Here is a 23,705-nt window from a genome sequence, read left to right as displayed (position 1 = left end):
TGCTGCATAGCTGTGCACCTGTATGTGCTTTTAAATGCTGCATTAAGCACTTCGATCATTTAATGACGGACGATCATGATGCGTCTTTGATGGATGGAGAACGTGCCCCCATCCATCACCGGTGACAGCGACCGATGCCTCACAAAGCAGAGCGGTCGGCTTCGACTCCATCTCTTATCGCTGAGGAATAGCAGGGATTCGTCTCAGAATCGTTTGCCACCGCGCGACCGGCCTTTGTTATAACAGATGTGCGGCCGACAGAGCGTTTCGAAAAAGATGTGGCGGGTGGGCGTTCTCTCCGTCAAAGGTCGCGTCTATTTAAAGGGATTTTCCAGATGAAATGCGTTTGAAGTGTAGCGAGGGAGAGCTGGGAGGACTGCTGCCGGGGCAGCGTAGGGAAACACAGCAAGGTCATTCCCATTCAGAACACACTGCGTGTTTCACGGCGTGTGCGTGTGAGACTCTGTGCACGAGGTACGAAGAGGGGAGGGAATTATGCGTTTGCAGCGCGTGTGGGTGAGAGTGTGTGCTTCACAGAAAGGTAAATGGATGTTTGCGTAGTCAAGTGCACTTACAGTATTAATACTCACAAAAATGCTACTGCGGGTTAGCGAACACGTTACGATCTTTGGGAAAAGTTCATTAAAAAGCAGGTAGTAGAAGTTCAGTTAATTATTCTTAATGAGCAAAGCGCTACGTGACCTTTTCCATTTAAGAGGTGGAAAGACAGCGGACACGGTCCAAAGTGAAACTGCAAAGAATGTCAATATGCTCTAAAGTTCAATTACTCTTTTCTTCCTGATTAACTGATTAAACTCAGCACAAAACTTCAAGTGTCTGACATACGCCTAAAAAATGAGCTCATTAAAGTGAATGTGTCTGTGAAGGTTCTCGGTCGTCCAGGTCATGGTGATCTACAAGATGTTTAAAAAAAGCAACTGGACAGGAAGTGAAGAAGCTACTCAAATGAGCAGAGAAACATCTTCTCAAAACCAGGTTTTTTTTTTTTGTTTACATAAGATGAATGTAATTTCACATCCTAACTAATCTCTAATTTGGACGGCCCACAAACTGTCACCACTCGCTTCATTTCACTAATTTGCAAACACTTTCGCACACAGGACGGTACACTCGCGCGCAGCGCTGCCAAGAACTAAATAACACTTTGGTGCGCAGCCTAATGTTTAAATAAACATCACCTAATTGAGTTGCACCGCGCCACAGCTGCCAGAGGGGTCCTGACTTGGCCGTCGCGCTAAAGTAGGTTAAAACATCATCGCTGTCAATTTTCAGCAGGCTGCGGAGTGGAGCGCTGGCACCGCGGCGCTGATTATTTAACAGCCAATAAACGTCCAGACAGGCCCTGATAATGCTTTGGGCCTCCATCCCTCACCAGCTGCATTAAACCCAAGTGATTCTTTAACAGGAACAAGCAAAGATTATGATATTAAACTGTTAGCTTGTTGGTCATATGAGTTCAAATGGTTAATATTTATGACAACAGCTGCAATAATAATAATAAATGTGCAGATGTGCCCACATGTTCTTGGTCACTGCAGAGTGAACACCTCTAGATATTCTCAGTGTTGTACACAAGCAACAAACCATTCAGCAATTCTAGTGATGGTACATCCTTTTTTGATATTTTGCAAAATATCTTAAGATTCAGGATGAATTAAAGTTCAGGATTTCAGCTCTATCAGATCCAACCATTTTTCTCAGCCTGACACAGATTTCCAGATCAGGACATCTGTAATTATCTTCATTTTCAGTTACGACACAACGCGAGTCAAATTTATTCTTTGTATCTACGTACGTACTTTTCTGCATTTGTAAAAGTACGTTTTTCACTTCAACACCCCAGTTCCAAACATTCAGAAGAGCACGTCCATCACACGACCCACAGCAGAACAGAGAACTGAAACTTTTAGCATTAGTGGAATTGCTAAGCGTGCCAACCAGAACAGCCTAAGCAACATCTGCGTTACACTTTGTGCTGGCGCTCGGTGGCTGGCGGCAGAGATGGAGCAACACTGCTGCTGCTGCTGCTGCTGCTGTAACGTTAGAGCCCACTTCCACCTTGTTGTGCTGCTGGCACTGCAAAAATAAAACTATGGAAAGGTGCAGGAAGCCACCTCAGCATAATAAAACGCAAAGCCAAAGCTCGGACCGCTCTTTTTCGTCTTTACCTGTGTCCACGAGGTCACCGATCTGGCTTCGTTAGTTTTGTCCCCCTCGGAGCGCGCGAGCACGGGCGAACGCTGCGTGAACTGCACACTCTTCCTGTCTGAAAGGAGGAGGGAGTGCCAGCATTGCTAGCGTGGTCTTATAACCGGCCAGGGGGTGAAGAGATGGAATACAATCTGACCACTGCAAACACACAAAGTGGAACACACACACAGACTACACACACACACACACACACACACACACACAGTCACCCCGCTGAATTCCTAGCAGGCCACTGCTGCCAGTAAATTCCTTCCTTAGCCGGGTGAGCGGGAGGCAGCGACACATTTGGTTCGGCTTCGTGCTGCTGCCACCTTCTCTTGTTCAGGTTTCACAGCCGCGCACTGCCACCTACACACCCACGCATCCAGCACACATCCTAAAACACAACACGGCCTCGCTCGTCTGATTCCCTCCGTCTCTCGCGCTGTCCCCTTCACTCCGTCCCTCACTCCCACTCACGACGAGAAGCATTCACAATTGCCCCCTTGTGGGATCTAATGAATGCGTCCACCGAGGGTTTGTTCGGGCTGAGAGGTGAAACCAGACATGTTTGCGGTGTAGTAGAGTGAACCGAGCGCTGCCACTGGCATGAAAATCAGCCTAATGAGTGTTATTACACATCTCTTATTTCACATGTCAGCCTGTCTGACTGATAAGCAAGCGCACATTTCCTTTTAAGCGGTGACAGCTGAGCTTTTAAGTTATATAAATTTGCTTGCTATCACCAATGTGGAAGGTTTTTAGCGTTAGGTTGGAAGGACTGACAGCAGGACACAAAAAAAGGACTAAATATAAATGCATTTGCAGGTTGCGTAATCTAGTTTTTCCTTAGCTCATCCCTGTCTCGCCTCCTACCCACCCAGGCCTCTTTGTTACACCTACAGTTCACTCTTCAGACAGGAAGGTTAGGCAAGTGCTAAGTCCTACGACAGGAGTCTGACCTCCAGCAGCTGATGCACAAAGCATCATTTAATTCATTACATCACGGAGTCTTTCTGTTGCCAGGCAGCATCCGCATCTCTGGTTTCAGCGTGACCCAGTAAAATAAAGACAATCTCCAGTGGCACGGGGGATAAGGTGGGACTAGCGGGGCTCGGGCAGCCGCTCAGCAGCGCTGGCAACCTCAAGACAACATGGTGCCAGTAATAACTGAGACAGACACGAGCATCACTGACATTACTGGCATGGCCGACCTGCTGCCAAGGCTCAGACGGACATCAAGCCACCGGCATCTATAAATCTGCTCTACCGGATTTGATATACTGACACATAAGAGCTGTTGACAAGCCACAAGTAAGTGAAGGAAGCCTCATACGTCCAAGTCCTGGGCTTCTTCAAACTGCATTTGAAGAACGCAAATTTATACAGTCACTTCTTTGTCTAAAACACTTCTGACTCATTAAGCAACGGACACTTAGCTTTTAGGGGCATCTGGCACCAGGACCTTAGCTGTGGGACCTTTAGAGGGGGGCTTCTCTAGATGGGGCCTATTCCAGGACATCTCGTAGATATTCAGTCAGTTTGGGACCCTGGAAGTTTAAATGCTGGCCAACACCTTGTGCTGTTTTAGTTTTTTTCAGTTGTTCCTAAGCAGTTATTTTTGTGCCAGACCGCATTGTCCTGCTGGGGATGGCTGCTGTTGCTATGGGGAGAGGGTGTCTGGTTCCAAGTAACATCCACATGAATGCCAGAACCTAGGTTTGCTAACAGGGCTTTGTAACAAGATAATGAATGTCTCGGACTTCACCTGTCAGTGGTTGTAATGTTGTGGCTAATTGGTGCAAAATACAAACCCTAATGGTCACACAATTCAAACAGCATAAATAAGGGTTTTTCCAGAAAATAAAACATTTTCAGAGCAGTCAATCAGTATTTAGCTACTATTTAAATTGCCACTTTAACATCAAGTAGTATGATTCTCTGCAAGTACATTATCTAGTAAACACATCATGCATTTAAATTTTTCTTAAGCTCTAAAAGAGACTGTCCATAAACATTTAATGGGTGACACATAGAAGTAGTTTGGGTTAATGACTTCTAAATAACCGATTTTACAAGTGAGTAAATGTGAAGCTCATCACTAACACAATCTTTTTAATTAAAGTATTCAATCACAAAACACTTCAGCAGCGTTTGATATGGACTTCATTATGCACACGTTGGAAAAGCAACCACAGAGCAACAACTAGTTTAATGCTTTAGGTATATTACACAGTAAGATCTTATTTGAAATGAATCCCAGAATTCATCGAATAATAAGCAGCTATTGACTTTAAATCACACATGAGGAATCTTTTTATTTCATTAAACAAACTAAAAATCTGCCTGCTGTTCTGTGAATATAAAATTAGTTCATTGTAGGGCTGGGTGGTGTGACCAAAAATGTATATCACGCTATTTTTCAAAATTCTAATGGTATCACGATATATCACAGTATTTTTTTCCTCTTTCAATGCATAATCCCCTGTTCACAACATTTTCTACTGGTTGAGAGAGGATTATGATGAGTAAATGTTGTAGATAATCCCACACTAGCAGTAAAACAGGTTTGCAAAGCCCCCGTGTTAGCACTGCCTGGTGATGTGGAAATCCAGGGACGTTTACACAGCGAAGATAAAAAAAAACAGAAGAAAAAAAGGAATTAAATGCTATCAAGATGAAATGAAGAATCAGGGACAATTATGGTTTAATTTATTTTGACATTTATTTATTTTTAAACTGCCATGTCTGTAATGCAGCGTGACCGGCTACTATAATAAGCGTAGCCTGCGCACTACATTTGTTTTTCTTATTCATAAAAAGCTAAAAGTGGGGACACTTTCGGGAACAGATCATCCAAAAAGGGAACTGTTCCCAGAAATCGGGGACGTCTGGTCACCTTAAAAAAACAAACAAAAAAAACAACCGACATGGCATCTGTTTTTGTTCTTCTTGTTCTGCTGCTTCATTTCATTTTTTGGACCTTTCCATCTTCACCACGCCTCACAGTGATGCAGTCACACAATGCATGTTTAAAAGCGCTACACTGAAAACGGTCCGCTCTGAAACAGTGTAATAAATATATTGCCGGTATATTAAAAATTCATATTATAACGGAAAAAATACCGGTATTCAGTATAAACTGGTATACCACCCAGCCCTAGTTCAGTGCATATCGCCATACGGAAAACTGAATTTCAAAAGTGAATACAGTTAGTTGTAATAATACTGTGGGAAAACATTATCCCAAAGTCATACTGGCAGAAAAACACTCAGATGAACAGCTCTGGCCTCAGTGGTCGCACTCGTATCACAACACAAACACTTTGCATTATTTTCTCCCCATAAAGGTTTCACACTACTGCTGTTGAAACACAAAGCCAGCAGGCTCTTCAGCAACCACACAGATGCAACCACAACACATCATATGGTGACAAAATGAGTCCTGGCGCTAAATGAAGGGAGGCGCGTGTATTTACACTGCTAACATGAAGTCCTGAAAATGGTAAGAGCAGCTGTTTAGGTCATTTGCATATTTCAAAACCTTTTGATCCATTTTAAAATGTCAGCGTGAAAGTCTCCGCTGAGAAATGATACTGAATGACAAGAACAACAACCAATGTTTCCGACTCTTTTTAAAAAACTCTCAAACCTGCAATGCTGTTAGCAAATCTGCAGGACGCTCATTACCTTCAATAAAAAATCTTAACAAGCCGGTTTAATTTTCAGCACATGCCTGCAGATGGCTGGTGCAGAAAAAAATGTTCACCATCCAAAATATCAGTGCATCCTGGCTGAACCGGTTGTCAATCAGTATTTTTAATGCAGCGCTTGAGGATTTTGTTTTTATGTTCTGGCGTTCGCGTTTTCACGTTTGCTCCCATCTGAGTTCTGCTCCCACTGCGTCATTTCACAAACTGTTTATAAAGCCTGATAGATGCTGTCTCTGCCCTCGGTGGTGACCCTCAGTTCTGCCTCTGCCTAAAGCTGGGGGCAGTAAAGAGGGATTGAGATGTCAGCTGGTCAATCCACCAGTATCTCAGTAACTGCTGCATGGATTGACATTTGTGTCCCCAGAGGATAAATTCTATCGGCGTCGGTGATGCCTTTCCTCTAACACAACCAGCAGGCTGACATTTATGGTTAGGAGGGAAATAGAAGAGAATAGAATTTATTGCCCTTTGCACAGGCACAAGAAAGTACGGGTACATAAAAACAAAATGTCTAAACAACCACCGGATGGACTGCCATTCAAAAGTCTAGTACAGATCTAGAAGTTGCCCTTCAGAGTGAAATACTGTTAAAACCTAACCCAACTTTATTACAGCTGCTAAATATCCACTTGTTAGCATTGTCATTATAAGTATTTTAGCATTCAGCTAAAGACAACAGGTCTTCATAAAAAACATCAGAATACAATGAGTACCAGTAACTATAAGATAAGATAAGATAAGATAAGTGGTTATGTGCAGAAACGAGGCGGGTGAGGTGTTACAAACAGTGACAAAGTCCACATTGCGATGTAGAGAGTGTCATCTTACATAACACAGGTTCTTTTTCCGAGAAGACTGCAGCCTGGGCCGGTCAATTGTATTTTTCGCTTACATAACAAACTAGCAGGGCTAACCATTAACAACGCTTTACCACAAATTCCTCTAATATCACTAAATTTAGAGGCGATTAACACACACATGTTATGTTATCGTGCCCACACTAGTTTGGGAAATCAGGAAGTGATTAAAGATGAAGTAATGCTGGGGGGAGCAAACAGCCATTATAGTCACAGTATTTATAGTAGTATAGTTTTACAGTATAGTATTTGTTACCCTGCAGAGGGCAGTAACATGTCCTGTAATGTCGCAATTGCCAAAAGCACTAAGAGAATAGGATAGCATGAAGAAGCAATAGATAGATTAGATTTTTAAAAAAGGCCAATTCATTTGTGATTAATCGCTTGTTGACTGTGGAAATCCTGCAATAAATATTTAATTCACAGGCTACTGAAATACTGAAAATTTTAATTTTTACACTTAATTTTACACTTAATTTTTACAATTAAATTTTGACACTCAAAAGTGTGAGAATCTGGGACTAGCACAGCGATGGGTCCCGCCCCTACAAACCTACGCAAACTTTCTGAAATAATGCTCCTCCACCCATGGGGAGGAGGCTGGTAAAAATGTGTCATAACTTCAGGTTTAAAACGCTAATTCAAAAATATCAGCGATTCAACATCTACCAAGATCAGAATGATGCGGCGAGATTTTACGTAATCACATCTGCTGTCAATACACTCGCAGTGTACGCGGTCACGAGAGCTGCAATCTTCAGCATTCATTACACTTTGAGAATGAGCCCATTGTAATTTTCCAGGCCACTTGCAGGACCATTTCCTGATAGCTCTACACAAATCAGATCCCTGCTTGTTCGACACTTGTCCACATTCAAATCAGCTGTGACATTTTGGCCCCCTGCCTCAGTGCCTGACTGACTTCTAATTATAGTCACTCTTCATCGGGCTCTGGCACAGAGTGCCAATTAAACGTCTTATTGCAGAGATAATGAAAATATTTGGCATTAGCATAAACTGGAATGGCAGAGGAACGCAGGCCCCTGATTGGGGAGAGCATGTAGGAGAGTGAACAATATTCAGGCTCATTACAGAAGTGTCTGCGCTGACTAAAAATTAGGCTTCACACAACAGTTTGTGCCTTCGCAGCAAATACGACCCATTGTGAGCACGGTGCAAAGCTGCTTGAGAGAGGGAGGATTTGGGCAGGTTAGGTAGAGGTCACAAAGTACGTTGCAAAAGATTTTTTTTCTGGATTTTATAATTACAAATGAACTACTTCCATATGAGTCAGTCGTGCTCTCAGCTTTTAGAGACGGAGCCATCGGTCAGCAGATGAGGACTGTTAATGTGCGTTCTACATTCTTCTCCTCCAATACTAGTCAAGTTAACACAGCCAGAATAGTAACAAGGCATCTCATCCACTGGATGCTTTTCATCTGTGACTGGGCTACGTGGGCGCCGGTCAACATCAAGAGGGAAAATCGAGGGAAAATGTGTGACTGCTGCGGCATCCGCAACACAAGCAGTCGATCCCAGCCTCAGAACACCAGAGAAACTGCCCACACCAGAGCATGCAGGGTTAATAATACAATACGACACTTTGTTGAACCCAGTTGGCAAATTCTCTTTCTTTTCCTTTTGGACTCCTACAGAACAGCTCTGCTGCAGTGAGTTGGTGTTCTGTTGTTTGTAGGACTGTTTAAGGCTTGTAGTTCAGTTTAATTCAACTAAAACTGCTTTAAACACAATGTTCGTTTTGATCACATAGTCATTGTCAGGACACGAATATGTTTTCTATGAACTCTCTGACACAAAAATCAGCATCTGATGCAGTAAAGACCTGGCGAAGCATCACAAAGAAAGAAACACATTCCTGTATATGTCTGAGTTTGAGATTTCAGGCAATCCCACAAAGGATTTTCAACTAAAGACTCATGTAGAGTACTGTTGAAAATAGACGTAATCTATGCATGTGGCTGACGCCTGTGTGTACTTGTACCTCGTTAGTCTGACTCACTTTGTAAAGACACTAGTCAGTGCTGGGTCTTTTAATTTTTGTTTCTTCTTCCTGCTTCACGTTCAACAATGGCAACTGAAACTTTTGCAGACATTTCGCCAAAGTTGAGCAAAAACTCCTCTGTTAACCTTCCTTCAATGCAAATCCATTTTTATTGACCCAAAACAATCAATTAAAAAAAACTGCAGAGATGGAGAAGCAGTTGGAAATACTGAAGTAGAAATACACTACAACCAAGTGGACCAATCACAGCTCTGTCAGATTGACGCAGAAGCCTGAATCGTATTTAAATAATTTACATGAGCCCCTGAAAATAGAAATCTGTCAATAAAAATGGTTGTAATTCCTACATATTTCTCTTGGTTTGGATGTGAACATCCTCAAAGAAGGAGAAGGAGTGTGACGCACCAGGCCGACGGCCAGCTGTTTGTTGGTGTCAGACCATTACTGAGTGTCACTAGTGTTGGTCTGTGTTACGCACCTGGTTGGAAATCTAACAACATCCGAATAGTCTATATGATCTGAGGTTTCTCTGACTGGCTGTTCGGCCAAGAGTAGAGTAGCATCACATTCCTTTGTTCAATCTGATCGAGACAGAATCTGTCGGCCAACGTGCCGTTCATACTTCTCAACATCTAACAGCAGTTGGGCTTCAGTATCAGCCTCCGCCATCTTTTTTTCCTGTCTAGCCTGACAGCACGTGGACATGGGAGCCTGCCTACAAATATGAGGTCTACAAATAAACAGAGCGGGACTGGTGGAGCAACTCAACGCAAATATGACAACAAATAATGCAACTGGAGAATCGACAGCCTGCATCTGACAACCGGAGAACATCCCACCCAGAGAGCCCGGTAGTCTGAGTAGAGGCAGTGTCATTACCTTTGACACTTTAAACAGTAAAGAAATCAATAATTCAATATGGATGATATAAAATTTGTAATAGGAGAAACACAGAGAACTCTGAAATAAAATGAAACATTTATGTTTATGATTTTTTTATACAGTTTAGCAGAAGAGAGTGCCTTAGAGAGGAAGGTTTAAATTACACCTATGAATAAGAGATGTTGAAAAACACAAAAAGGGGTTTTCAGTCAATGTGAATAAAAGTTTCAAGAGGTGCAAGATATCATTGATATTTTGATCACAATAAAAAATCTGAATAAAAATGTCTTAATTGACGGATTGAGCTGGCTGGATAATTGATCAGTTTCGTGTCTCCCCAGGTTGAACGGACACACTCTTTCTCTGGGTCCTTGGAGGAACAGAAACATGGAGGCAGCAAAACAAGAAGTTACTCAAACAAGAAGTTACTCAAACAAGTTTTACGGTAAGAACTTGGTTGTTGACTGCTGTTGCGAACCAAATTGCCCTCATTGGGACAATAAATAGTTTCTAATCTAATCTAAGTTTTTGAAAGCATGAACAAAACTGGTATCGATGTGGGCAGCAACCCTGACAATGTGCATCCATATTGGTCATGTTCCTCCACTAAATGAATTCAGTGTTGTAAATCAAGTTAGGGGTGGGGACGTCTTTTTCTTTGGTTATATTTCCACAGATTGGAAGCTCTACAGAGGGCAGAGATGCAAAAACAAAGAAACTTGAATTCGGATGCTTAAAACACTGATTGAACAATAGAATAATCCGTTCAAAAGTACATTGTTTGACCAATAACTTTTTAAGAAGTCAAACATAGTTTAAATTGTAATACTATCATAGTACAGCTTGTCTAGTGTGTCTTAGTCATACTTTAAAAAGTTAAACAAAAAAACAGCATGTATGTTTTAGTCATGTTATGTCTTATTGTGACATATTCAAATAATCATCATCATGTGTTGACATGCAAAATGTGGATGGTGCCAATGACTTAGGCTTCATTTTGAACTTATATTTCATTATTTGATATTTTTATCTCATGTTATTATATATGTATTATTTCACTGTCAAAATAGCACAACTATGTATCCGGCACAAACACACTTTTTTAGTTATCCATACAGTCCACTAACAAAATTGACTTTTGCGCCACATCCCGCATTTAACTCAAATTATAGAAATAGAAAAGACACTGCAAACGTTTTCAGCTTTACTCCAGAAGTCTAAAAACAAGGACAAGTATCCTCGAGAATCGCACTAATTAAAACCGTTATGCCACATGAGTCACTGTTGTTGTCCTCCGCTATGAGGTGATGATATTTTCATTGATTTCATGAAAATCAACCTCCGTCCCCTCTACAGTACACGCACAGGACTATTTATAGCCGGCCTGCTCGCTTGGCAGGCTAAGCTATGCACAACTTCACAGGCTCCGGCTCATGACCTTTCTTGCTTTCTCATACGGCCGTTCACCTCTCCATCAAAAACATGGCTTTTACCACTTATACCCTCTCTCCAAACCCTTTTTTTTTTTCTCGTTGGCATCTTATTTCTATAGCTCTGAACATGTTTCGCTAACATGCTTTTACAAATTATCTGTCTGAATCTAAAATGTATTTGGATAAAACCGCTGTTGGTTTCATCTTTTTATCTTCATAAGCTTAACAGATCCTCCCAGCTCATCTCATGTCGCAACCGCTGCCTCCTGAGACAGAGACACGGGCTATAAAATAGCCCTGACAGTTAATTGCAGCTCCATCAAGTAGCAAGATTGTGATTCTTCAGCCCTGATGAGCCATTTTATCTTGATTGTGGCTGTACTTTGGGAGGGTGGGGTGGAAGACGACTAGTGCTGTAATAGTAATGTCCTTCGCAGCCAATCAGCAGCAGCAGACGGAGCGGCGTCCACCTCTGTTGCTACTGGTGATGCCACAAGGCAGACACAACCAGCCCCACCCACCCAGCCCCCAGGAGACACTTTGTTACTATGGTAACGCTGAGATGAGGCCATCTTTGGCTTTAAATAAGCCCCCCACTCCTGTCCAGTGCAATAAATATTGCCAAATAGCAGAGGGATTTTGCGAAGGGAGATTAGAGTGTTTACTGCAAGAAAACACCTCTCGTGAAAGTGTGTTGTGGACAACAGGAGAGCAGCTTTTAGCCGGACAGCCAGGGAGTCAGCACGGAGACTGACAGCCTGGCATGCTAATGGATGAAAAGTCTGGACCGCATTCACATTCAAAACACTTCACGGCGTCCTGACAGGCCTGTCTAAGACGGAGGAAGGGATTTTGTACGTGTGGAAGAACGTGCGTGCGTGTGTGCACACGTGTGTGTGTGAGAGAGAAAAAGTGTCAATAGATGCTGGGTCAAAACTTGCAGGGACGGGCTAATAAAACAAGTATTCATGTAACGAATTAACAGACCAAAGAAATGCAAGTACAGCATTTTTTTTTTTTTTTAAAAGATCACCAGTTAACTCTGTACGTGCACAGTGGTAAGATGGAGCATAAAAAAAAAAAAAAAAAACAGTTCAATACTCAGTTATTTAAAAACGCACTTAATCGGCGATGGCCTTGAGAACTAAAATGCTGACTTATGCAACTGAAATGGCCCCAGTTCGGGTCCATTTCATTTCTCTTTCACATCTCTCTCTAGCTGGGTTCCTTTTCTCATTTCAAGAATTACAGCATGAGTTAGCCTCAGGCAGTAACTGAATGGAGCTCCACATGTTACACTACAATACTACGATAATCCAGTGAACTGCATTATTAACTTACAGTTAAGAATTAACTATAAATTCATTATAATTAAGAATTACGTCTCATCAAAATATAGTGAAGTACAACAACACATGGTAAATGTTATACTACTCAAGTGGAATAAAATGGCTCTACCGTTTGTGAAGAATTTGGGAATCTTTAACAACTAGCTCCTTAATAATAATAATAATAATAATAACAATAATAATAATAATAATATCGCTAGGAACTTAAAATTCAGTCCACCCATTCCTGGGAGACGTGAGACTTGTCCAGTAAAGACGGAGTTATCATACATCACTGATGTGATGTGATGGGAGAGCTGGCACTTTTTGAGAGGATAAAAATGATGAGTTGACAATGAATGTTTTTGACCAAATGACCACTACATTATATTTAGTTGTAAACATTACACTAAATAAGAATAACATGCAAATTCCAGGACTGCTCAGCCAGCTCTGGTATTAAGAATAAATATTGGATGATGATTGGATGATTGCTGTGCACAGTATGTTGCCATAAAACTCCAGTTGAACGTTATCATGATCGTCTGATTTAATACATCGGGTAAAAATCACGCAGACACGTACCTGTAGAAAAAAAAACAGGGACTGGAGCTTGGAAACATTCCTACCTTGGATGACGTCAGGGAGTAGCCTGAAGTTACCCAAGGACTCACGCAAATCAGACAGCAGCAACACGACGAAAATCACGTGACTACAATCGCGTGGGTGTAAATGCCCCAATCAGCCACAACATTAAAACCCCCCCACTCATGTCCCAAGACCTTGGGCGGTGCCCTGTAATGTCTGGAACCAGAACGTGTCCTCTGGGTCATGTGGGTTGTGAACTGGGGGTCTCTGGATCGAGCTTGTTTGGGCACATCCTGCAGAAGCTTGATTGGAATGGGATCTGGGGAGTTAACACCTTGGGCTCTTTTGCTCTGCGGCAGGGAGCGCCGTCCTGCGGGGGAAGCTCCTGCCGTCTGAGAATGCTGCTGTCGTGGGAGGCGTGCGCTCGGTTCCTCAATCATGTCTTGGTGGTCAAAGCTTCCCAGCACAACATGACATCGTAACAACACTGTCAGCTGTGTCCACTTCATCTCATCTGAGCGGTTTTAATGTTGTGGCCGAGTGATGTAACGTGTCCGAAGTACCATTTCTAAGTTCACAACATAGCAGAAGGCACAAAGAGACACACTGTAAATACACAGTATGGTGGTAGAAGGAAACCATGAGTAAGATGGTGATAAAAACAGCCTGTCACATAGAGACAGACACGATCACACCCACGCTAATGTTTTCCATGTGAGCCTTATTGACGGGCATTTCATTGATTTGTTGAGAAAATGCCTCTAAATGCCATGCAGCAATACCAAATTGCTGCCTGCTCTGATATTGCTGGACCCTGTGACATTTAATATGACTAAATCAAAACCACAGGCTCCCACGTTTAATTTCAATAATGCGCCGTGTTAATCAAGGTGATTAAAAGTGGTATAACCGTATATATCTGTGAGCAAGAACAAATCGCCGACACAGTCTCCCGAGCTTCACCTCGGCCTCTGAGCAGCGAGAGCAGCCTCGGTGTCTGCGCACACGTCGCCGCTGTGTGTGTTAATGTGTGGAGCCGCAGCTCTGACCAAGTTACTGCCCACGGAATAAAGTTAAATGTGCACTGAGAGACGATAATAAATCCCAGCCCCTCCAAGAAAAATTACAGAGTGTGGAGGGGGATGCTTGCAGTGATAATAATGATAACGGCAGCTCAGGGCAGGTGGACCCTTCATGGACACAGCCTTGTTTTAGCCCATGCGAAGTACAGCTGTTGTGCAGCCTGGGGAGTACGGGGGGACAACACCATGTAAACGGACCAAATTATCAACAATCTATTGGAAAATCTGATGGATTTTTTTTTTGTCCTAAATGCTGGTCCATTGCTTTGATGTTTTAGTTTAAATTTGATGAGGTTCTAAGGGTAATATTTTATATATGGAGTCAAATGCTTGGCCTAAAATATATATATATATAAACACAAGTAATAATAATGCATAACATGTGGGGGATACGCGCTACTTTTATTACTACCTATAGAGAATACACAGGTATACAGTGGCACTTTATGCCCCATTAGGAGGTGGAAAGAGGAATGTAGTCCACCCACGGACACAGAGGAGAATCACTACAGTTCTGCTCCAGCCTACGCTTCCTTTGCCGAGTCCGGGACTGTATCGAGAGAAAGAGAGAGATGCTGCTTGTTTGGAGTCGCCAATGTGAGAAGTGAAATACATGCAGTGGAAATGTGTTGGGGTTGCCCCATTTGTCCTAATTAACTGTTTTCCTCCACAACAGATTTCACTTAACGCCTTGTTGGCTTGGCAAACATACTAACTGTGCCACACGAAAGTCCCGCAATAAAAAGTGCTTTTCTTAAGTACTTGTTTTGTAAGAAAAATTAATCTAACGGGCATTTAACTCCATCAAAAATATACAAACCTTTACATGCAATTTAAATGACATGCAAAGTTGATTTCTTTGTTTTTCGAACTGAATGCAACTGAAGTCTAATGTGAGAGTCACTTATAGTCAGAATGACTGATTTAACAGATCTTAAACTAGAGACACCATCAACCTGTCGTTGGTTTTTGATGGGGACCACATTGCGCGAAACCAGTTTTCCTTTTCATACACAGCCCTGCCTCTTCATGCTTGTACGGTACAGTGGATTCTTTGATTATACACAAAGCTGTCTCAGATTAGCCAGGGATTAGAGCTGTGCTGCCCACACGGACTGAGCCAGCTGGGGCGTAATGTGAGACCTGAGAGACTGGCAAGCTCAAAGGGTTTCAGTGACAAACAGATGGAGAACGGGGAGCAGGCTGGGTTTCAAAGTCCTACACATCCAGCTCTGGAATGGAAGTATGTGGCTGTTTCATCGTGACTAATAAAAGTGATATTTGAAATCCGAAGACTCTATACACTCTGCAGACTCCATCTATATTTATAGTAATGGCCATCGACTGTTAATAATAGGAAAGAAAAAAAGAAAAAAGTATTTTAATTTCCCGAGAGAAAATCAACATGTAAACATTTATTTTATTTAATCTTTCTTTTTACTTGTGGTTTTTAAAGAAGCTATTGTGACCAAGTCATTTCCCATGTGGATCATTAAAGTCTAACTAGTGGTTTACATCACAATGACGCATTTTAATGGAAAAAAAAAAAAAAACTATTCTGTGTAATGTGTAATAAAAAATGAGACAAACAAGATAAATAGGATTTGCTGATTACGTGCACTGGGCACCTTTAACAGCCTTATTAAAGATCTGTTCAATCATTTTTGGTGGTACCTGATAATAAGTGGCCATCTTTCAACCTTACCTCCCAGACATGCAGCTTCTGTGTCACATTATCAGCGAGTTAGCTCAGGCCAAAGATAACGGCCATGTGACTGATCACCACTCACTGTGTGGGGCTTCTGATTTTTGGGCAGGAACGTCTCCACAGAGATCTCAGTACTGTACATGCAAGGATTTAGATCAAATTTAATCAGCGTATAGTAATACCACTATACCAATCTATATTACATTTTAGAATCAATATATAGCTTTAAAAAATATTTCTAAATGAATGAACATTGTGACCAGATATGCACTGAAAAATCCCTCCTACTGCTAGAAGTTGACACGAGCCTAGAATAAAGATAGAGTTTGTTCAAAAAACTGCCTGGGGCAAAATTCATCTGTCTTCAGACGACGTTTAACAGCCACTGCATCGAACAAACAAAATACGCTGGAGCACCTTCAGTTTCCCATCATTTATTACCGCCGTCTGCTATTCATTTAAATGTCTTTGTGTCAAGGAGCTTATCAAAATTTCTGCCTCTCTGGCAAGGAATGCTGTCCATCCAGTATTCGGGCTACCGTTAAAGCAGGATCCGTTCACCACGCCTTGCACATTTCCAACAATAAAAGGGCAAACGGCTCATAGAATCATGTTGCTCAAGATTGGAATCACTGACTCATTTTCTCCTTTCCTCCTGGGCCGAGGCCCCACAGACACCCATGCTTCCCCAACGAGCGCTCGGTATCTCTGCTCCTCCCCGGTTCGGCCAAAACCAACAGACGGGAAGCCTTTGAAGTGAACAGCCTCTGAGAGGTGCTCTGGGCTACGGCCCGTCCAGCGCTGCTGTACCATTTGACTCTAACGAAGCCACGTCCTGATATGAGGTTCGATCGGATCTCACCCCAACACTCACGCTGTTCGTGTTCACGGCTGCTGATTGTAGTTTACATCAACCCATCCTTCCTCATAGAACACGTAGAGAAGACTCGGACAGAGTTTAATGAAAGAGTATTTGCTGATGATTACTTTGTCACAGTGAAGCTTTAACCTTCTTTAACCTTTTGGACATACGCATTCATGCGAAAGGGACGGATGCCAGTAACGGACAGCCCAAAAACAGCCCCTGGCTGCGGCATCTTGTGTGTGGTTTTTGTTTTCATATTCTCTCAACACCTCATGAATCAGGCAGGCAGGAAGGACCAGTGAAGAATTATAAGAAGGATGACATTTGGACACAGAGTCTCATCTAAGCATGTGAGAGTAGCTGGTGGGTTTTACCATTGGTAAAAGTTGACTTTCCTCGGGCCATCACTACACTCTGAAGCACATTTATTAAGTTTCATTTACAAATGTTAATTTGCCGTAGGAGAAGGATAAGGTGCAGGCACACTGACTTATCTCTGAACACAGAGAAATTAAATATTTTTTAATATACTGAAACTTGAATCCTGACTTAGCGGTGTTCCCTTATAGGTCGTTTCACGGTGTTTTGCGTGGCCATAGTAAATAATTTATGGTATCCCGGCTCAGACAAACGGGCTATAATGACAGCAATCTGAAGTAAGTGTTTCATTCAATGACGTAGTTTCTGTGGAAAGGGTATAATTTACCCACAGTGTATTATTGACCTACTGAAAATTTTGAAATCATATTTTCAAAATATATGTCAAATTATGGTTCTTCACCAGAAAGCATACAATTTGCTGCTATACACGACACAAGGCTTAAGATATCACAATCACCAATACCAATAATTTAAAAGCCTTTTAAACACTGAACGCAACCGTTCAGGTATTTAACATTTTTTTGTTTGTTTTGTTTTTTGACAAAAATGCACTTAAATTATATTAATACAAATGAAAGACTAGGATGTTTTCACAAATTTTTTGCTTGTAGGCAACTTAAATAGTCAAGAAAGGTGTCCTGATGATAGTATTTCACTGCCAAAAATAATATGATCCTGTTTATACGGGACCAATAAAAGACAAACAATAATTAACTCTTTTGATTACACCACCCTGCTCTAATCTTTCTGTCATGTGGGCACAACATGACGGACCATGCAACGTGCTGCTGGAAGCTCAATTGTCACATTTGAAATCAGGATCATTGTTTTGCTGTGGTTTCTGCCTTTGTTCTGTGAAACAGCTGGAGTGAACAGTAAACCCGCCGTCCTTTTAACACGTCATCCCTGCGACAAACAAACCACGGCGTCAAAAACTAAAAAACAGAAAAACAAACAAACTACAAGGCGGTGACAGCTCTCCCTCTCTCTCTTCTGCGCCGTCCCATCGGAGTGTGCCGCTGTGACAGCCTGACACTGGGTGACATACTGGTGCCCTCCCTGAGAGAGACATGCAGGGGATTCATTTTGTCAAAGTGTCAGCGGCATCACACACCCAGCCGCAGCGGCGCGTCAAGACGCAGAGGAAGAGGACGGCCAAGAGACTGGATGTCAGATCCTCCAGGAGATTCCTCGGAGGAGACGCTCAGTCAGATGCTTACTGTACTGTGGCCTTGTCTTCGTGCAGTTCTCTGCTTTAGTGTTATGAGAAGAACACAAACACAAGTGTGTCTGTACCTGGATGATATATCAACTGTTTTACACCTTTAATCTGATTTATGTTGTTTTTTAGATTTGCTTTATCTTCTTTACAGATAATGGAAGCCGGAAGCAGGGACGCGTGGGATGTTAGAAATGTGACGTTGGCACATTGGAGAGCCTGGCTGCAGTGAGCCAACATATGCACCACTTCAGGCCATGTGTCCAGTTGTTCTCTAATTAATAACAGACATTTCAATCATATTTGGTGCCCATTATAAACAGCAACTGCATCCCTATGATAATATAAATTAATTAAATTCAAATAATTCTTTTTTTTTTTTTAGATCTGGGCTGGTCTATACGATGGTCCTTTTGCCACACACTCACCTCAGAAGCTTTTATCCCATTACACTGTCCCTTCTTTACCTATTAGGCTCTCTTCACATCTAGTGCTGCTGCTTTGCCTTCAGATCGAGCCTAATAGTAAAAGCCAGCCAGCACTCCTTTTAAGCTAATTCTTTTCATGAGCTAAACTACACATGACTAGAACAGTACCACTGATTGTATTCTTGCAGTTTCCCTTCTGACACGTTATTCCTTCCACTTTTATAGATTAGAGGCCGACCAAACACCCTCTGCCATGAGATGCCTGAGAAAGGCTCCTAATTTAAACTTCAATTAAATCCAGTGATGAGTTGTTGATATTTTTTTTTTCATGAAAAGATTGTGTATGCACATTCAGGTGTAAGAACAAGCAGTCAGTGTGTGTGTGTGTGTGTGTGTTGCTGGTGGCGTGGCAAAGACTCTCTAGACAATCTGCTCCGCTGACTCCCCCGCTGAGCCACCAGCGCAAATCCATTCACATCTCTGAGGCTGACAGCCCTGCAGACGCACAAATGCCCACACACACTGCACAGCATACATAAAGTAAATCCTGGCAAGCGGGATAAGCGCACACAGGCGCGTACGTCTCGTGTCTGGGTGACTTGGCGCGCGCAGAGTCGTGAGTGAGAGTGTCATGACCTTTGTCACGCATCACACCCTGTCAAACTTGTACTTTTGATCCAGCGAACACTCTCCGTATTCTCTGGGAAATATATCCGTACTTACACGTGTACCAACTTACTCGTCTCTCACATAACATCACTCTCCACTATTCCTTGCACTTAACACGTCCAGCCCACCAACACCTTCCGTCAGCAGGTCGAACGCAGTAGATGCACCCACTCGGAAAGCACAACGCACGAATCAATTACCAGCCCTCCGCACCATAGTACGCACACACACACACGCACGCACACACAACTGCAATCAATACCCGAAAGCAAACGCATGCAAGTCTTCATTAAGCTTTCACGCTCACCTCAAGCTGCCATGGTTCACTGACGCCGCTGGCTTACGCCGGATTAGTGGACCAAACAACGACGTCTGCCTAAGGACTTCCTCAAACAGTGAGTGAGCACCTTGTCATTTGAATGTCAACACATTGGATTAGGCGAGAGCGCGGGGGAGGAGTTTGGCGGTGTCAATAACGTGCCTGTGGACAGGTGGGAGAATCATTAACTGGAAACGGCCTCAGCGAGGGATCGTTGGCTTTTACTGGGTTGAAAAAAAAAAACAACTTCATCACACCGCTGGCGCTGGGCGGTTTAAAGAGCGGCTCGTAAATAGGACACTATAATTGTATTGAGGGGACAAATGTAATATCGAATGCTTATGTAAATGTACAAATACACCAAGAGGGTCGAGTGTATACACTGATCAGGCAAAACGTTATGACCACCTTCCTAATATTGTGTAGGTCTCTCTTGCGCCTCTGAAACAGCTGCGTCTCATCAGAGAATGGACATGGTCCTTCTGAGGGCGTCCTGTGGTGTCTGGTGCTGTTAGTGGGGGCCTATGGGTGCTATGGGTTGAGGGGAGGGGCCTCTGTGGATCATCACACAGATCAGTTTGGGATCTAGTGAATTTGTGTCTAAGTTACATCCACATGAATTCCAGGATCAAAAGTTTCTGAGCAGAACATTGAATTGTTACAAGATGGTCAGTGTTATTTACTTCTCCTATCCCCAACTGGTGTATACTTACTTGTCAGTTCATTAGGTAACACTAGTGAAAACAAGAATTCATTTTAATATGGCGGTCCCACACTAAATCCATGTTGTTGATTCAACTGTGTTTCCATTTTGGAGGCTGTGGTTTGTAGTACTATTGAACTGTACTGTGTTGTGTGGAGTCGTGTTTTTATCACTTTGACAACACCATTTAAAATAACAGAAATGCTTTAGTGTTTAATCAGCTTAATAACACGGCAAACAGCATCCTCCAAAGTAATCATCATTTGAATGACCACCTTTCTGATGCTGTACCGACGTCACTGAATGTTAGAACAGTCACAGCCATTATGCAACAAAACATTTGTTTTTTATGAGTGTACTAAAAGGTTAGTGTATACTCATACATGCATGCTATTTGATCTCCTCTCCTCTAACCACTACTCCACAGCTCATCACTTCTTCCTTCAAGAAACACAGAGATCTAATTTAACTCGTTACTACAGACTAAAATCCTCCTCCTTATTTTGTGTTAATATTACTATTTTGCTCACTGGTAAATCTTCCAGCAAGGAAACTTGCCCCAAAGAAAAAACATTAAAATTTAAATGATCTAGGATCCAAATCCCAAAGAAACAACAAGGAGGATGCTGATTTGTTACCAAAAGTACCAGAAAATGTCGGATTTAACTTTAATCCTTGAGGTGATTAGGCTACAGGTGGAACATTCAGAGAGTGAGTCAGAGCACTTGACCATGAGAGACCAGAGTGGGAGTGAATAGCAACAGTTAGTTTGTTTTGGAGCTCAGGGCTATTTCCTGGATTCCTATGTACTTTGTCCCTCCCGCTCTCTCTCTCTCTCTCTATCTCTCTCTGTCTCTCTCTGTCTCTCTCTTTGCCATGAGCTGGGTGATCTGACAGGCCATTGACCTGCCCACTGGTCTGTGGTATGACTCACTCATCAGCTAAATCCCTCTGCTCCCCCCTGGTGCCGACCACCGCTCACAAAGTCACATAAACTATGTGTGCAGAATGGACAGAAAAAGGCAAAGAAATATATCCAAGTTTTTATACCACATCCATGCTATACGTCCCGGTTATTATTTTATTCAATTTTTTCGATATGTTCTTATCATGCTTGACCACGCAGGGATTTTATAAATAACTGGTGATGGAGCTGCTGCAGCCTTAAGAGGTTAGAGACTATTACGGAATCTGACAGAAAACGGAGGTGTGGGCAGGGGTCTGTTCTCCCCTCAGGGAACGAGGATTGATGGTGTTCATTTGAGACTCGGCCACATCTGAAACCCAGTGATAAATGAAATGATGGCTGCACGAGGGGTAGGAGTGCATTACAGACCAGTAAAATCTTATGTAACCAAAGTGGGTTTTTAAAACAGATGAGACTGGTCGTATTTGTTTATTCAAAAGCACTGTAGCTAATAAGCTCCGTACTTTACGAGTGATCTTTGTAAGCTTATTGCTTACATACAGCACCGCCGTCTTCCACCAATGTCACACTGACCAACAAACCTAACTAATCTCTGTTATTCAGCACAAGTAAAACCCGTTTCCCGCTTGTTAAAACAACATTCCAGACAAACCTGCTTGGTTACAAACTGCTTTTGAAAGATACTAAAACCTTGTTTAACCACTAACTACCTTGTTTATTGAACAAGGATGTATTGAAATGATCAACAACTGTCCCTAATGGCGAAAAAGAAATGTATATAATGAATAAAACAGCGGCCTGAGGAGCGACCCCTGCGGGACGCCAAACAAACAATAATGAAAGCTTAATGAGTCCTGAAATCTCAAAACAAGCCACTTTAACAAATCACAGAGCAAAGTAAAAGAAATCAGCAGTGAATATTCAAACAGGGATAGTGGTACCATACCTGCACGGCGCATGGTAAAAGGGATATCCAGGGTGAGGTATGTGATTGCAGTATCCAGACTGATTCCACATGGTGCTACTCTTGTTCCACGTGATGACAGTTCACAAGTGCCGTGGCGGTTTTTCTCTCTGCCTTCTATTTCTGGTGCTGTGGAACCCGACTCGGGCTGCTGGGAGTCACATTAATCAGCGTCGCTTCTCTCCTCCTTTGAATGGTTCCATGGGGAGAGGACGAGAGGCGGTGGGTTTGAGGGCTGGGATTACCGAGAAGATGAGGTGAGAAAGTCCATGCGGAGATGGAATGACGTGAGGTGAGTCAAGTCTGGTGTGGTTTAAACACCTGGAAATGAAGTCTGCTCCTGCCACCCGCCCCCCCCCTCGACTACACTGCAACTACTCAGCAGAGTCTGAGACGAATGGCCCAGGTGAAGTCAGACATCACAGGTTACTCCTTCAGTCCCGGCCCCAGCTAGTAATTTCCCCTCGCGTCTCAGGTGTAATCAGGTATAACAGATGTCTTTGTGGTCAGCCTTGCTGAGCTGTATATTTTGCCTGTTAAATCGTGCGATGAACGATGTGTCACTATTTACATCTCAATGATTCGCCACATAGCGTCAGAGTTGTCGACCTCTCAGGAGCAGATCTACATCAGAACGCGTTCAAGAGAAGCAGCGGATTTCAGAGACCTCCATTCCTCCAGCAGTCCCTGACGCCAAACGGGAGCCGCTCATGTCGTCTGCACGTGCAGAATATTCTCTCCAAAGTTCACATGTGCCACAGATCCATCTCTTCTTGACAGGAGCAGTTTCGAAATCCACAGCCTCAGCGTCCCTCCTCTGAATCCAGCCTTCCTCTGAGGTCGCTGGCGCAGACACAACTGCTTATTTCCCCAATCACAGGCTCCCCACCGGCTCTCCAGCCTCACGAAACAACAGCGGTGCACGGAGCTGAATGACTGAGCATACTCACAGACAGAGGGAGAGAGGGAGAGAGAGAGAGAGAGAGAAAGGGAGGGAGAGGCGGGATGTGGCGGTGAGAAAGCGTGAATCTATCAGGAGTGAGAAAGAGGAAGAGGTAAACAGAGCGGAGCTGCATTCCTTTTCCCGCCTCATGCTCATCTGGCAGGATACACACCGCTGAGAGGAAGAGAGAGAAAGAATGTGTTTGTGAGAGAGAGAGAGAAAGAGAAAGAGAGAATGCCTTTGAGAGAGAGAGAGAACAAAAGACATTGGTGAAGAGAGAGAAGAGGGAATGCTTTTGTCTACATGTACACAAAAAATGTGATTTACAGTGTAACTCGAGACCTAAACCAAGACCTGTACACATCCGTGTAAACACTGTAGCTTGTCTTGTGTTTATGGTAAACTGCGGTCGGGTAAAGTTATGTAGAGGGAGCTGGCTTTCAAACTGACATCAGCTGAAC

General features: G+C 42.9%; 1 protein-coding gene across 17 annotated transcripts in view; it reads right to left on the bottom strand.

Moving 5' to 3' along the window:
- LOC125014947 (pleckstrin homology domain-containing family A member 7-like) overlaps positions 1 to 23,705 on the bottom strand; it is a 141,276-nt gene that overhangs the window by 84,378 nt on the left and 33,193 nt on the right. Inside the window, exon 1 of one of the 17 annotated variants that reach the window (XM_047596523.1) lies at positions 22,284 to 23,219. The exons of 14 other annotated variants lie outside the window; for them this stretch is intronic. In XM_047596523.1, the coding sequence (XP_047452479.1) occupies positions 22,284 to 22,354 (71 nt within the window). In that variant the 5' untranslated portion in view covers positions 22,355 to 23,219. Of the gene's footprint in view, positions 1 to 2,189; positions 2,365 to 19,694; positions 19,796 to 22,283; positions 23,220 to 23,705 lie in introns of those variants that run through there. 2 more of the 17 variants (XM_047596527.1, XM_047596528.1) reach the window with 2 other exon arrangements.

Source organism: Mugil cephalus, chromosome 10, assembly GCF_022458985.1.
Source record: "Mugil cephalus isolate CIBA_MC_2020 chromosome 10, CIBA_Mcephalus_1.1, whole genome shotgun sequence".
Taxonomy (NCBI): domain Eukaryota; kingdom Metazoa; phylum Chordata; class Actinopteri; order Mugiliformes; family Mugilidae; genus Mugil; species Mugil cephalus.
This window is presented reverse-complemented; position numbering and strand designations above follow the sequence as displayed.